Genomic DNA, 17612 nt, shown 5'->3' with positions numbered 1-17612 from the left:
AAAAAAGAGCTAAGAGTTAGAAGTAGGGAAAAAAGGGGTAAGTTCTATTATATCACATGAAGAATGAGATCTGGTTTTGTTATGTTCTTTTGGATAAGTCACTCAGCTTAGAAAAATTTTTTTAATCTGCAACATGGGGATGGGGATAATAATACAAGCCCTACCTATTCTTGATTACTGTAAAGATCAAAAAAATATAAATAACATATGTGAAACTTCTTTATAAACTAAAAAAAGTTGACTCTCTGTATCTGTAGGTTCTTATTCGAGGATTCAATCAATCATGGATTGAAAATATTAACAGGAAAAAAGCCCTGTGTCTGTATTGTACAAGTACAGACCTTTTTCCTTGTCATTACTTCCTAAACAATACAGTATAATAACTACTTACATAATGCTTATATTGTACTAGATATAAATTATAAGTAATACACAGATGATTTAAGTATACAGGGGGATCTGCACAGTTTATTTACAAATACTAGACCATTTTTAAGAAGAAACCTGAGCACTCACGGATTTTCGTATCACTGAAGGCTCACAGAACTAATCCCCTGTGGATACCAAGGGACAACCAAGGGAAGTATTATAACTGCCATTAATAAGACTCTTGGGAGATCAATTTCATTTAATGTACAACATGGTACATTCTTAGTGAATATGCATTAATAATTATAGTGATCCTAATGAATGACTCGGAAATAATGCAATTCTTTCTTCTTTATGAAGTACAATCCAAAATGACTCTGAGGACTGGGAATATAGCTCAACTGAAGAGTACTTGCCTAACATGCTGGAGGCCTTAGTTTAACTTCTAGCACAGCAAGACAATCAAACCATAAAGCCATAAAAAGCCAAATGACTCCTAAAAACACAAAGAATCAAATCTAAATTTAGGTTAGAAATGGTAAAGGAAGGCATAAACAAGGTTGTGTAGTTTTGATTACCAAGTGCATGAGATATCTGTGAAGGAGAGAAATGATAAAAGTGGCATTTCCACTATGAACTTAAGGTTGTGGTAAAGCAGCTCTGTATTTTCTTTTGGAAGTAGAACCCAACAGCAGCACTATCAGGATCTTCTTCTTTATAGAAGAGTTTGTCTACAAAGCAGGTTATATTTAGAAAAAGCACTAAGTATAAATTCAAATTATAAATGAACGAAAATAGAAGCAATTTTAAATGCTATGAGATTTGCTCTTGCTTTAAGAATTGTTAATCTAAATGCTTCTTGTAACCATTTTCCTTTCTGAGACTGCAATTCAATTACTAAGTTTTCACAGAGCACAAAATACCTGGGGTTACAGCTATTCCATGCCATGAAGCAGACATATCCACAGATAATTAGCAATTCTCATTAAGTCCACTGTTTAAAAGACTATTTTCAAGTTTTAAAATTAAACCAATTATTTTGTATGTGCTGGGGCTTGGATATAGAATTCAATAACTTATTTGTTGGATTTTAACCTTGAATGGTTATATTTTTGGATCACTTAAAAAAAGGTCTCAGACGATAAACAAACATGTTAATTACTCTGCCTGATTTCTTTTGGTTTTTATTCTTTCAAATTATTTTGTTTAAAAACAAATTAATTTGTGCAGCAATAACAAACTCTTTTCTATGGGGAGGAAATGGTAAGACTGTGCACCAGTTTCCCAGAAAAATGTAATTTATCTTAACGTGGGGCAAATTACATGAGTGTAGAGGCTTTATTATTTTTGTATTTTTATGTTTCATTTCCAACCTTACCTCTATTTCTCTTTCAGGATTCAGATCATGATCCCACAGAATTATTTTTCTGTCTTTCCCTCCTCCAGTTAGTAACATCCCATTTCTCATTTGACAAAGTGTGAACACACTGCCATCATGAGCTTTGATTTGTTTGCTGATCTGATATACACCTAATGATGAGGGAAAAATAAAAACACTAGTGATAACTTTTTCATCAGACATTAGTGTCTTTTGGAAGAAAGCTGTAGCAGAACTACAAAGTGAATTACTCAGAAAGTTCATGATGCAATAATCAAAAATCTATTTTTAGCAAGTCTCCTGCAAGACAGTGAAGCTTAAGACAATATAATTTTCTGCATTTATGTTAATTATTAACTCTGAAAATAATTTTTACAGGTAATGGTATAAAATGTATCTGTGTCAAAACTTCACTATCATTTCTTATAACTGTTTCATACAGTCTTACAGTGATGTTACTCTTTTCATGGTAGAGCTGAGGACACAGAAGTACAGGAGCAGCACAGTCAATGTCACAGTTAACTAGTAACAATGCTGCAACCAGGACTCAAGTCTCCCAGCTCAATGCTCTGTAATTTTAAAAAAATAAAAGCTTTCACTGCCTGCTGAGGTAACAGTCATAGTTACATTAAACAATCAAGGCCACCTGGAGGATTACCCCCTTTTATCTGCTGAGATATGGAAGACTAGGGAGGATGTTAGGGCAAAGTGGGTACTGGATGCTCCCAACAGTAGCTGTTAACCAACTAAACAAATAAGAATTTCAGTATTTTAAAACTGGTCAGGCTCTACCAATGTGAAGACTAAATAAGCCTAGTTTTCTTGCATGTGGTAGCCCTTTTACTATGTGCCTAGGGAGGGAAAGGTAGGTACATAAAAAAAATTTTAAGCAAAACCCTTCTGGAATAATTTTGAACATACCTTGTCCCATCCTTCCCCCCATATTTTGGGGCACAGTCTTAACATGTATCCCAGGATGGTCTGGAACTTGCTATATAGCCCAGGCTGATCTGGAATTCGTGATCCTCCTGCCTCAGCCTCATGAGTGATGGGATTACAAGTACATACCACTATACCTGGCTTTTAGATCCACTTTCTTAAGGGTCATGATAAGATTATAGTACTCGAATTTATTTTATTTTATTTATTTTTTTTGGTATTCATGATGTTTATTCAGAGAAGTTCTTTAGCTAGTTGAGTAAGGTTGGTAGTATAAGAGGAAAGCTTTCTGGATCAGGACACTTTACACAATTAGTTACCAGGTTCAAAATGGGAAGGTAGAGCCTTGCATAAATATGGCAAGTAAGACAATAAATAGCCCTTAGATCCTTTGCAAAAATGAACAGCTTTAAAACTGCTCACTTTCTAAAACTGTTCACCAACTGATGAATGGATAAAGAAAATGTGTTGTATCGTACAATGTATTATTTTATCATAAAAAGAAACAAGGTAATGACATATACTACATGATGAGTGAAGCCTGAAAATATTATACTAAGTGAAAAAAAAACAGTTGCAAAAGGCCATATATTTTATGATTCCACTTTTATAAAATGCCCAGAATAGGCAAATCCCTAGATGAAAATGTAGATTAGTAGCCGCTAGAGGATATGGGGAGGGAGGGGAATGCTAGTGGATACAGGGTTTCTTTTTTTGGGGTGATGAGAATGTTCTGAAGTTAAACAGTGGTGATTGTTGCACAACTGTGAATATAATAAATATTAATGAATTATATACTTCAAAAGGGTAAATTTTATGGTATATGAATCATGTATCAAAATGATTACTGAGATAGTTTTTTTGAACTCACCTTTCTATTTGAGCTGTCATTATATTTTTAAAAAAATTAACTAAAACGTGTAGGGCTTTGGCGTTCTTAAGAAATTCAGCTACATATGACAGGTCTAGTCATGCCTGTAATCTCCAGCTACTCAGGAGGCATAAACGAGGAAGATCATGGTTCAAGGCCAACCTTGGCCAAAAGTTAGTGAGATTCCCTACCTCAACCAATAAAAGCTGAATTTGGTGTCATCCCAGCTACGTGGGAGGTGTAAATGGGAAGATGGCAATCCAGGGTGGCTTGGGCAAAAATATAAGACCTTACTGGAAAAATAACTAAAGCAAAAAGTGTTTGGGGCATGGCTCAAGTAGCAGAGTGCCTGTCTAGCAAGCCTGAGTTTAAACCCCCAGAATCACCAAAAAATAAAAAAACAAAATTCAGCTATAGCTATACTCTGTGGTACAAATACTAAATAGATGGGTGTATGTGACAGAGAGTGAGGAAAGGACTTGTTTGATTTAGATAAGAGCTTGTCTGATTCAGCAGAGGTGGAAGCAGACCTCCAACAAACCTGCTATTCAGGTCAACTGCTTCCACTCACATCAAATTCATCATCTGAAAATACTTTGAGGTTTTTTTTTTTTAATACTTTGTTATTTTGGTGGTATTAGGGTTTGAACTCAGCCTCAGGCCCACCAGCCCTACTTTAAGCTTTTGAGCAACACAGTGTGTTCAATGGGATGGCCACACAAACATCTATCAGCTCTGCTTACATTTAGGTGTACCAGACAGCAAGGGCATCTGAGAGATGCATATTTTCTAGAAGAGTATTGCTGGCTTTACTTACACACATGCACACACATACCCCCCCCACTAGATTTTTTTTCTCCATATACTATAAAAGTAACAAGAATAATCTGAAAATACTATGTAAGAAATTACAAAAAGCAGGCATGGAGTTTCACAGTTCTCAATCAGAGTGCAGGAAAATGAAATAAAAATTTTCTGTTCTTAATTTAGCCTTCCATACTTCTAAACATGTCAAAAACCTTGTTAAACACTTAAGATCCTCCCAGAATGAAGGAATGTTAGAAAATAGGAAATAAAACCAAGGAACAAATGCTTCATCAGGAATAAAAATATACAGAGATCAACTCAGATTCCCATTCCCCTCCTCTCACCCTGGAAACATTATTTCCTGAGGAAGTCTAATATTAACTTAACTAAAAAAAAATTAAGTGCTTCAAGTTTAAATAAGTCACCAAAGTTTTCATTTTTATGTAGTTTTTACCTATAAAACAAATTTATAGCCAAGGATTTCTTTCTTATGGGCTTGTATTCCTGACATTTCAGTTAAGGACAAATAATATTTGAGATTCTTGCCTAGAAAAATAATTATCTTTGAGTTAAAAAGCCTACTCTACTGCTAGACCTCATCATATGCTCAAGTCTATACAACCTTAATTGTAATCCTTTCCTCCTTTCTTTATGTAACGGTGTTTACCTGGCTTGACAAATGAAGCTGTTGGAAGGCTCTCTGGGCCTGCTTAAATACAAAATCAAATTTCAGGGAGGTACTGAAATTTAGACTGTATTCTTATAAACTGGGCGAATGGGCCCATCCTAATAACCGGTAAGCAGGTAAAATGGTGGTGTTTCCCAGTTCCTTAGAGGAACTTGACAAAGATTTAAGAATGATAATATTTTAATGGTGCTATAGATACTCTCAATTTATACTCCTCCATTTATAAGACTGAATCATTTTGCACAAGAATAAATCTAAAACCATTTCATGTATGTAGGAAATAAATACCCTTTACCACTTAAGAAATAGTAAATACTAATTACTTTGAATATTCCTGTTAACTTACATAAAGTTCATACATGTAAAGCTGGATCTACCTACTGAAAATTTGGGACAATTTATAACTAAAATATGGAAACTTTGGGACATCTGTTCTGGTCTGCACTTTAATTTTTGCCACTGTACTCACCAAATCCTTCCCACTACTTAAAGAACTGAAAACCCCTAACAATAAAACAAAAATTTTAGCAACTTTGCACATAATCGGGTGGGTCATATAGCAGGCTACAATGCGCCCAGGAATTTGTAATACTAGGCTTCCTGTTTCCTGTTTGTGCATATGCAGATTTTCTGTGCACAGAGGTAAACCGCAGGTTTTTCAGACAAAAACTAAAATAAAAACCTCAGAACTTCTCCCTGCTCCCCACCTAAACACAAACATTAAGGCTAATGAAAGGTTCATTCCATCCAAACTCTGCTCAGTGTTGGAGGATATGTTGACAATTTAAAAGATCCTACTTAGATATACTATGCTTTTTCTGATACTGAACAAATGTGCTCAAAAAGAGAACAGAGTATTAAGTGGGAAAAATAGCCGATACTGCTGTTCTCACTTTTTTGTCTTTTTGAGAGCATGCTGCTCTGCCAATCTCCAGCACTACACTGAGAATTACTACACAGAGTGAGTTTAATGTAAGAACACCATACCTTTGGGTCCTTTCCCAGGTGTGGGCTCAACAGTAGTTTTGCTCCATACAAGCATGACTCCACCTGAGTCTCCAGTAAGAACATCTCCATTTCCCAAGAATGCTAAACACTGCACAAATTTTGGTTTTTCATATTTCTACAATGAAATGAGAATTTTCAGTTTTCCCTTTGGCATGATAATTTTACACTACTTACTCAATTTAAAAAAACCTAAAGTTTTATATATCTAATGAGGTTTCAACATTCTGACCCTTACCCCGAAAATTCCCTGTTTTCTTGTTAGTGAGTTGCCACTCCAGGTCCAAAAAAAAATATGAGATTTACCACAAGTTATTATGGTATTTGCATCTGTTGGGTGAAACTCCACAGCCAAAACAACTTCATTTGTTGTCTGTGAAATCAGAAATAAAGCTTTAGATGAATGTATATTATTTTTGCTTTCCAATGACTACTATAGCCCCTGACAATCAAAGATAAATTTTGAGGGGAAAATTTTGAGGAAATGCCTTTTCCTCTAAGATTTAGTTTTCTGAAAAAACTTAATAGATTTTTAGGATAGAGATTTAAATTTGCTGTCCTTATACTATTAAATCTTTTTTATACTATTTACTTGTAAAACCTTCACACTTGGAAGACATTTGTATGAATTCCAGCTGTATTTTAACTTCTTGTATAACCATACTGTGACTATTAAGTGCAATAGCAATGTACATTGCCTTAAAGCTAGAAACAGAACATTACCAACATTCCAGAAACACCCCTGGTCCCCTCTGCGGTTACTATACCCCCTCTCTACTCGAGTAATCGAAACAGCAGCACAGAGAGCTTTGTTTCATTTCAATGGAATTATAAGCAATGTACTCCTTCAAGTTTGGCTTCTTCCCTTAACCTTACATTTGTGAGACCCATTCAAGTAGGTACATGTAGTTGTAATGTGTTCATTCTAAGTGCTACAAAGTATTCCCTTGCATAAAAAAGATCACAGTTACTGTTTTATCCATTCTCCTACTGATTGGTATTAGGGTAATATCCTCTTTTTTTGGCTATTATAAGTGGCACTGCTCTTTTATTCTAGCAAACACATACATATATTTCTGTTAAGTTTATACCCAGGAGAGGAATAGGCTGGGTCAGCAGCAGTGTGTGAGGGTTCCAGTTACTCTACCTTCTCACCAATCTTGTTATTTTTGCCTTTCTCATGTAAGCTACTTTGATAGCTGCATAGTGGCATCTCACTGTGGTTTTCATTTGAATTTTCTTGATAACTAATGAGGCTGAACATTTTTCCATATGCTTATAAATCACTTGGATATCCTATTTTGTGAAGTGCCTGTTGAAAATTGTTTTGCCAATTTTAAAAAGCTGATTTTTTTTTCTTACTGAAGTTCTGAACATAGATAGTTTATTGGAAATATGTACTGCAAATATTTTTGCACATTCTTTTTTTGAGACCGGGTCTCACTATGTTACCCAGGCTGTCTTTGAACTTGCAATCCTCTTGCCTTAATCTCCCAAGCGCTGGGATTATAGGTATGTGCCACCATGCCTTACAAGAGAAAGTTTAGTAAAATTTGTCATTTTTCCCATTTATACTTAGTACTTTATAGGCCATGTTTAAGAAAGTGCCCTATATTTTCTTCCCAAAGCTTTATTGTTTTCACTTTTCATGCTCTGATCTATAATCCACCTAAAACACACATTTTTGTGAATGCTATGGTGTAGGGATGAAGATTAAGTTTTCTCTATATGGATATCCACTTAAACCAACATTATTCATTGAAGACCTTAATCTTTGCCCACTGCATTGTCACCTTTGCCATAAACCAAGTGATTGATCTGCATAGTCTGTTTCTAGATTCTGTATTCTTTTCCACTGATCTGTCCATCTATCATTAGACTACCAGGTCTCAATTACATATCTTGATATCTCATAGCTTAAGTTCTCTAAGTTTATTCTGCTTCTTCACAATTATCTTGACTATTCATACCACTTCCTATTTCCAAACATACTTAGCTTATTAGTTCTATAAAATCTCATACAGGGAATTTTGACTATGTTGACTACACAGACCAATACATAGAAAAGTGGTATTTTTTAAGCCCTGCCCCAAGAAGTGAACATTTTTATATTACTATATTCTGTATGATTATTCAATGTTACATCATTTACTAGGTGCTCTTTAATTTCTGTTGCTAAGGTTGTGAAGTGATGTTACTGAATTTTAAACTCATGTAAATTAAAGTTACCTATAAGTTTCTCAAATCTTTATGATTTAAACAAGAATAGAGCCCATCTATAGTTAAATAGAATAAGGTCATCACAAAAGGAGAAGCTGGTAAAGATGGTCCAGTGATCTAGCCCCAAACCAAGATTGTCTGACCCATATAAATGCAGCTGCGATGCTAACTTATATTCTTCTCTTTCTTACAAATTATAGCTTGATTCACACAAAGGGATCAACACTACCCTAAAGTAATTATAAATGCTATAGCATTTTCTATAACAATCCTAAAACCACAATTTAAACCCAAAACATTATTATATATGCCCTCAGTTATGTCAGTCATATTTAAGATTAAAATTTTCCTCTACATCTCTAAAGCTTTGAAGATTTAATTAAATCATAAGTGTATTAAAGCAGCAGCCAAGTAAATTGTTTAGTTTCCACCTACTTTGGCATTTCAGTAGCATGATGCTGTATGAAACAGTCTATAGCCATACCCCCTGAACGTACCTGATCTCATCTGAAATAAATACTGGTTTCAATTGCTTGACTATTTTATACTGTACAACTGTAATGTTAAAACCACAGAATACTAATTAATCAATAAATCTGATGAATTTGGCCAGTGGATTTACTCTCTTAAGGACATGCATATAATATAGCTCCAAATACCTGACAGGCAAATAAAGTACTCTAAAAGATAATACTCAAAATTGTTTTGATTTACCTTTATTTCCGCTCCTTTGGATTTTTTCTGCCAGTCCCATACAGTAAGCATATGCTCATTGGAGTCATCAATAATGCACAAATGAACACCTGAATCCTAAACAAGTCAATTAAAGGTATTAAAAAATTCCTGGTTAAGGCTAAACTTCTAAGGAAGAAATTCCATATTATTAAAACTATCTATAGGGCTGTAGGTGTGGCTCAAGCAGTTGAGCACCTGTTCTGCAACCATGCAGCCCTGTGTTCAAGCCAGTACTCCCAAACAAAAAACACCTGCCAACAATAAGAAAATCCAAAATTCTTTAAACTCAATTGTTCTTGAAACATAATGAATACACTGTTTACTAAAAATATATTTTCTGTAGAAGTATAGAGATTCTTTTAACTTTGTTTCTATTTTTCATTATCCCCTGGGTTCATTTCTTACTTGCCATCTAGCCACTTCCATTACTTAGCAATATCAAATCTTTTTGAGGATACCCTAGTCTTTTCAGCATCTTATGCTTCCTTCTTTGCTGTTGGAAAAAAATCCAAGATTAAAAATAAGTAAAATCTAAGGAATTTCTTCATGAGGTAGAAAGAAATGTACATAATTTCATAGATTTTTCTCCTGATGACATTTTGATGGTTTGGTGGAATAAGCTAAAATTAATAGCTATTTTAAAGTTTGCTAATTTCAACTTTTTAATGATATATCTGGCTCATTAACATGAATAAATAAGAATAAAAGAACTAAATCCTTTTCTTTGTTTTTCTGGCTTTTTGAGGTAGAGTTTCACAAAGTTAGGCTGGCCATGGACTCACAATCCTCCTACCATAGTCTCCCTGGGTGCTGGAATTATAGACATGTGCCACCACACCCAGCTACTAAAACCCCTCTCTTTTTCTAAAATCATCCTCATTTACACAATTTAATTCAGCTTAAGAGAAGGAACTATGGATAATATTAAATAATTTTTTTTCTGGTAACATTTGTGGTACATGACTCATAATGTCTCTAGAATAGAGAGAGGTAATGAATTATACTAGGCTATGTATACACTCCCCCAACTATTTCCTACTACTGCACTGGAATCCTGTATCAGGATAAAACAAAATTTAGTGTAGGTACAGTATCTTGATCCAACCTAAACCAAATTTAGTAACTTAGGTTAAAATACTAGCCATTTAGTGACAGCTAATGTTAAACATAACATCTCATTTTTCAATGCACACTCACAAAAAACCTGAATGTAGATTCTTTTCTGCTCTTTGTTCAGCTTGATTACATCTTTAAAAATGGTTACTTACTGCTTTGGAAAAATCCAGGGATCCTACTCCACGCTCAAAAGTTCCAAGTCCAATAATTTGCAGTGTGGATAGACTAACTGAATCCCACACCCTGACATGGGGTTGCAGAGGCTGTAAAAACACAAGATAACAGAACTAATTGTATTCAGGTGAATGCAAATACACACTACTACCACATGAACTGTCTGCTGTCTTTTAATAGTAATAAGAATGGATAAACATGTAATAAAAAAACTACCAGAGTAGGCACTTTTTTCTCAAATCATGAAAAGGAGGTAACAGTGACAATAAGAATAACAGCAAATACTCTGAGTATTTACCATGTTTCACATACTATTCTGTATATATTACATGTATTGTGTCAGTTATTTAATCTTCATAATCTTATGAACTGTAGGTACTATTTTAATTATCATTTAACAGATGAAGAAACAGAGGTACAGATATTTAAATAACTTCACCAAAATTTTACTGCAAGTCCAACCCAGACAAATTTACTGTGGGAACCTTTCTTTTTTTGAGATGGGAGTTGTGCTACATTGCCCAGGCTAGTCTCAACCTTGTGAGCTCAAGTGATCCTCCTGTCTCAGCCTTCCAAGTAGTTGGGATTACAGGCATGGACTACTACATTGATAATTTGTATTTAACATTACCTTCATTACTGAGAAAATAATACCTTTTTAAAAAAAAGTATCCAATAAATTACTGATCAAACAGTTCTTAATAGGATATGGAATTGGAAGGGATCTTCAAAGCTATCCTATATAAACCCTGCACCTTTTCCTTTTCATTAAAGAAACTGAACCTAAAACATATCATGAGGACCATCACACATATGCTAATCAGTCATCATCAGTATTTACTGTTGATCTTAGATTTGTTATATAAACCAATTTAATAACACTGAATAGTAACTTAAAGTCTTTAGGCAGTATCAGTTCTCCTTATATATAAAATCAAAAGGTCCCACTGATTACAAGAAACTGCAGTACCTTCTGACAAGCATTGAGAAGTCATTCTATGTAACAAAAAATCTACCAAGCATTTCAGGCCTCCCATTTTTACTAATAGTTTCTCTAGGGAGAACACTTACTATTCAGAAAAAAAATTTTAGTATTATGATTCTCTTTTGTCTTTTGAAGCATTTTTACGTCCTAATACTTTTCCCCTGCTTATACTAGAAATTCTCTATAGTTAAATTTTAAGAAAAAAAAATAAAGAAGTGTTTAAAATTACAATCAATTCCACTTTAATAGTAGTATCACTGGATATAGAATGCATAAAACTGTGCTGCTCACCCTTCCATCTTTATCCACTCCAGCTATCTGTCCAGTTGCGATCCTAATTTTGTCAGGATGTATAGCAAGGCTAAAAAGCAGCATTAACAATAATTTTAAATACAGGAAACATGTGAAACAGCAGAAATGTACCTTTGTATCAACATTTTTCAAACAAATAGTTTTTAGTCATAAGAAAACTCACTTTGACCTATTTATTCTCTTTAGAAAATTAAACAAACTTTAATTATCTGAAGATTTCTAAGTTTTCAGCTATACTTTATCTTTCTTTGTTAACCTTAATAAATTAATGGAACATTAAATTTGAAGAAAATAGTGACCTACAACTTTGGTATGATAACAAATTAAACTGTTTTCAACTGCTCAAGTTCCTTTTGAGTTCATGTACACAGGCACACATACCCACATGGTTTTATTAAAGATTTAAGATTGCATGGTGTAGCTTTAATCTATTAAAATATACACATCTTTTCATTTTACTACATAATCCTTATACATATCACTAACTTAACAATTATGTAATATTTTAGGACATTTCTACTTTTTGATAAATAAGTAAACAAAAACCCCTAAGAGTAACATCTTCAAACATATTGCTGTCAACCTTTTAATTAGGTTTTTTTTTTTAATCAATCAAGGGTTAAGTTCAACTGAAAATATAATTTTTGTTTGTTTCTTGGTAGGTACTGTTTAATATTTTCCAGAATAGTATTAATTTAAAGTGTCATGAAATAAAAATGTTCCACAAGTTTCTACAATTTCCCCATGTTAAGAATTACATCTTTAGCCTAGCAAGCATAAGGCTCTTTAAACTCCAATATACAAAAAAACTTCTAGCTTTTAAAATATTTCAGTGATTTGATAAGCATAAATGGTATCTTGTTTTCATCTCTTTGATTATAAAGAAAGCTTTATAATGTTTATCAATGTTTCTTTACTTCCTTTTCTTCTTAAATAGTTTATGTCCCATATTGATAGCAACTACACTAAAAGTAACTAAAAATCTAACTAAAAAATCACCATATTTAACTCAATGTCTCTTTTAAACACTTTTTAAAAATTATAATTTCTGGATTAGGTAATACACTTGCATGGTTCAAATATCAGTGTTTGGTTTTGGTGAGACTGGGGTTTGAACTCTGGGCTTCATGTTTGCAAAACACTCTACCACCACTTGAGCCTCCGGTTCAAATATCAAAAGCTACAACAACAACAACAACAAAACATTCTGAGAAAAGCCTCTTTCCCAGCTGCTCTGACTGCTAGGATTTCACCTACCTCATTACATCCGCATTCCCTTAAACCTATCAAGGTAGTCACTGTAATCAGTTTCTTTTTATTAATAATTCTAGGAATTTTTAAACAAATGTGGAAGCCAAAATAAATATTTTACACCTTTGTGGTTTCTTTTGGACACAGGGTCACACTAAGTAGCCCAGATTGGTCTCCAACTTTCAATCCTTTTGCCTTAGCCTCCCAGTGCTGGAATTATAGGTATGTACTACCATATCTTGCTATTTTCCAGGTGTGGCTATTTTCTTTTTTACAAAATGATAGCGTATATGTACACTTTCCTTTAATATTTGTACTTGGAAGTATATCTTAGGGATTTTTTCACATGAATAGATAAGGCCCTTCCCTGTTTTTCTGTTATTCAATCCTCCTATTTAATCTCCTGGGTGCTAGGATCGCAGGCTTGTGCTGCCATGCCTGGCTCCTCCCTCATTTCTTCCCCCACGGTTGCATGGTGACCTATGGATATACTACAACTACACTAGTCACAAAATGAAAGACAGTTAACTATCAGAACGTTGCAATAATTTTAGATATGTTATTCTGTAAGTGTAAAAGGCAATATTTTAATTATCTCAAAGAGTTTAACAGCATTTATATAATATCCTAATAGTCACATAGTTGAGAAATTTGTGTCTACATATTGTTGCCAGAACAGTATAGGAATAAAGAACCAAAACTTTTAAATGTCAGAAAATGATTTTAATAAAAAATGAATGAGTAAAACTAAAGAATTGTAAAATTCATTGAGTAAAAAATGACCCTAGTCAGCCATGATTTCTTTTCCTGTAAGAGAAAAGCCTCAAACCTAAAATTTATGTACATAGCATAAACCTTCAATGACTTCAGTAACCAGTAGCTACTCTCAAAAATCTGTAAAAATTGTCTGAACCACATGTATTTCATACTACAGACCAAAAGGAAAGGACTAAAATGATCTGAGAAAGCAGAGGAGATTCCAACTGGGATTTATAAGGGTATATTTTATTGTTGCTGATATCACACCCACCATTTTGAAGGACTAAGAACTTTTCTCTTTTTAAAATACATTCTGTAGAATATCCATAATATTCTTGCATTCTGAGCCTTTCACAAGAAATCAATTTCAGTGTAACCCAATTTTAAAAATACAAAATGAGGACAAAAAAGAACAAAACTGACAAATATTAAATGATACCAACCATTTCACACAGTCTGTATGACCCAGGTAGTGTCGCTGAGTTCTCTCCTCATAATTAAATAGCACTACTACTGATGCAATAAAATAAACTATCTCCCCCGTAGGAAGAAGGTAAACATTAGCTCGACAGTCCTTTCCTCGATAGCCATATCTTCAAAGACAGAGTCAAGGTTTTTAACAAATATTCAACTTGCTAAGCTACCAATTTTATTTTAAAGGATACTTTAAATCAGCAAGGTACGGAAAACTGAGAATTGAACTACAGCTAGAAAACTCACATCCCGTCATTATCCTTGTCCAACACTGACTGAGTCTTTTACTATGTTTGTCTTAGTTTCCTCATTCATCGGATCGACACAGATAAAGTTCCTAATGTTTCAGGCACAGTGCTGAACATACAGCTCTGAACAAAGCAAATACAGGGTCTGTGTGCCTGCAGTTTATGCTCTGGAAGAAGACAGAAATAATCACCAGATATGTAATTATAAACTTGGAAAGAACATAACAGGATGCTAGGAGAAAGCATAAACAGAAGACCTACTTTTGATGGAAAAAAGAAGAGTAAAATAAGGCACATTTGAGAAAGTGCCATTTATGCTGACCCTAAAATGATGAATAAGAAATTATTAGGCATAGTTTGATTATCTAGAATGTTTGATAAAAAGAAGTTGAACCAAATTATAAGATTGTTGAGCTTTCCCAAGCTGATTTTTACCTAATGCATGGAATTCAAAGGGTGTGGGGAGGAGGTTAAGGGGACCAGAGCAGACTAGCTTCTTTCTGTTTCACTGATTTTCTCAGAGGTTATAAGAGAAGTGAGAATTCCTAGGTGAAACTAGGAAAGCTCTGTATTAATCTTTTTTTTTTTTTTTTTAGTCTAGCAGAAAAGAAGCTAATTTTGGAATCAGAATCAACATTTAAGTTGAGCTCTTAATACATCGTTTCACAGGTTACAAAATGCTTAAGAAATGTTTTCTTATTAAAGTCTTACAACAGGTCTGTGAGACAGCTTATTAACTTCTTTTATAAGTGAAGAAAGATAAGGTTCATAAGGGTAAGTGGCAAGGTCAAAATACTAGTCTTTCAATCTTAGTCCAGTACCTTTCTATCACACTATCTGATAGAAATCAGTACCTGATGATATTGATGTTCAGGGAATACTGCTTGCTTTTTCTGTATTAATTTTGAAGGTTTTATGTTGCTAATAGCAAAATATATTCAATATGTGAAAGGATATGAGATGATGTCTCTTTTTTAAGCCTCTAAGTGGTTCTTATATTTACTATATTTATTTTTCTGGTATAAACATAATTTTGATAGAAACCAATTTTTCTTAAACTAGAGATAAAGTAAGTAAGTTTTCTGTCATGGTAGAGAAGGATACACCCACTCCAGTTTGAGCTTCTCAGGAGGCAGTTCTGTTCTGATGTCATCATAGTTGTCAACATCAGAAGGAATAAACATTGTAATAGGTCGACCTCGCATAAACATTTTAATATATTCTCCTTCTGTTGAAAGACAAGACAAAAGTTAAGTCACATGTACTTTCTATATAATTGTACAAAAGTGGATTATTAATGTGATACAATAAAAGCAAGACAAAAATAGCTACTTCAAAGTTTTATTTTCATTATATGCAGGTTTTTAAAAAATATATAGCACATGGAAAACAAAGTGATACTATAAAGACCTAGACTAAAATGGGAGGAAAAAGTCACTGGTCATTTCCTTAATTGAGGTTAACTATTTTCATAATTAAAATATGATTTATCTGTCTACAAGAAAGCTAGGAAGGTTAACAATGAAAAATGCAAAAGAAAATCATTTGGTAATGGAAGCTTCCCTAAACTATTGACAATAAATAATTTAGATAGATAACAACCATGTCCACCATACTACTTGATCAACCTACTCAATGTTTAATAACACATAAAAAACATGAACTCGCAAAGTGAAAAGCTCTGCACAGCAAAGAAAATAATCAACAGAGTAAAAAAAAAAAAAGGCAACCTACAGAATAGGAGAAAATATTTGCAAACTATGTGTTGAATAAGAGGTTAGTCTTCAAAATATTAGGAATTCCTTCAGCTCAACAGGAAAAAAAAACTAAAAATGAATTTAAGTATGGATTAAGTATTTGGATATACAAATACTTATATTTGTGGTCTCCAAAGACCACAGAGAAATGGCCAACAGGCATATGAAAAATGTTCAACATCCATAATCATCACAGAAATGCAAATAAAAATCAGAGATATCACTTCACACCTGTCAGAATGGTGATTATTTAAAAAAAAGTGTTGATGACAATATGGAAAAATTGGAACCCCTGCACACTGCTAATAGGAATGCAAAACAGTGCTGCTAACTGTTGCAAAACAGGATGGAGGTTCTTTTAAAAATTAAAAAAGAACTACTATATAAACTAGCAATCCCATTACTGTATATTTTCCAAAAGAACTGAAATCAGGATCTTGATGAGATACTAACACTCATGTTCACTGCAGCATTACTCGTAATAGCCAAGATGTGGAAACAACCTAAATGGCTTTCAGGAGGTGACTAGATAAAGAAAATGTGGTACCTACATATAATGGAATATAATTCAGTCTTTAAAAAAGCAGGACATTTTGTAATGTATAAACATATGGATGAATCTTGAAGACATTTTGCTAAGTGAAATAAGTCAGTTACAGAAAGACAATGCATGACCCCACATATTACATAAGGTATCTAAAACAGTCAAATTCATAGAATCAGTGGAATGGTGGTTACCAGAGGCTAAGGAAAAAGAGAAATAAAAAATTACTAATCAGTAAGTATATAGTTTCAGTCAAACAAGACGAATAACCTTGTGAGATCTATTTTATAACACTGTACCTATAGTCAATAATGTATTGTACACCTAATTTGTTTGAAGAAGTTAGCTCTCGTAGTAAGTGTTCTTACCATGATAAACACCGAAACCATGACCTCATAATATACCATGAGGAAAGGAGTCAAACATCTTTATAAGTTAGAATGAGGAAAGGGACTAAGAACTATGTAATATAGCAAGTAAGTAAAGCTTGGATTTAAAGAGGACCAACTTGTCTCACTTTATAATTAATTGTGCCTACGATCAGTCTTGCATCTAAATAATTAAATTCAATTATAACACACTAACATCTTTAAGACAGATTCCCCCCCAACACACACTCTGTACTAGCGATTCCATCTATGGCCTCCCATATGCTAGGCAAGTGCTCTACCATCAAGCTATACTCCCCAGCCCTACCAAACAGTTTTCTTCAGAGCAGGATAGGTTCTGAAACAGCTTTTATTTATATATACCAATAATTGTTTATAAGATATTCAATAGTCTGAAATTAAAAGTGTTTTCAAAAAGACAAGTTTAGAATCAAATCAATATTTACCATACTAAACAAATGGGACTGTTTCTTACTTCTCCAAAAACTGAAACAACTCTCCCACTTATCCCTGCCCTTACTACCTGATGGCCTACATACAGATAGAGGTTTGGTAACTACTTTGAAGTAGTTACAAAGGAACTTAAGCGGG

At 33.6% G+C, this 17612-nt stretch overlaps 1 protein-coding gene across 5 annotated transcripts in view; it reads right to left on the bottom strand.

Moving 5' to 3' along the window:
- Eml4 (EMAP like 4) overlaps positions 1-17612 on the bottom strand; it is a 145654-nt gene that overhangs the window by 32332 nt on the left and 95710 nt on the right. For all 5 annotated transcript variants that reach the window (XM_020181031.2, XM_020181032.2, XM_020181033.2 and 2 more), the window contains 8 exons: positions 15436-15559; positions 14053-14202; positions 11579-11648; positions 10281-10391; positions 8992-9087; positions 6296-6430; positions 6040-6175; positions 1748-1899 (listed from right to left, as the gene is read on the bottom strand). In XM_020181031.2, the coding sequence (XP_020036620.1) occupies positions 1748-1899; positions 6040-6175; positions 6296-6430; positions 8992-9087; positions 10281-10391; positions 11579-11648; positions 14053-14202; positions 15436-15559 (974 nt within the window). The remainder of the gene's footprint in view (positions 1-1747; positions 1900-6039; positions 6176-6295; positions 6431-8991; positions 9088-10280; positions 10392-11578; positions 11649-14052; positions 14203-15435; positions 15560-17612) is intronic.

Source organism: Castor canadensis, chromosome 12 (assembly GCF_047511655.1).
Source record: "Castor canadensis chromosome 12, mCasCan1.hap1v2, whole genome shotgun sequence".
Taxonomy (NCBI): domain Eukaryota; kingdom Metazoa; phylum Chordata; class Mammalia; order Rodentia; family Castoridae; genus Castor; species Castor canadensis.
The sequence above is the reverse complement of the archived record's forward strand: the minus strand, read 5'-3'. Positions and strand labels throughout refer to the sequence as shown.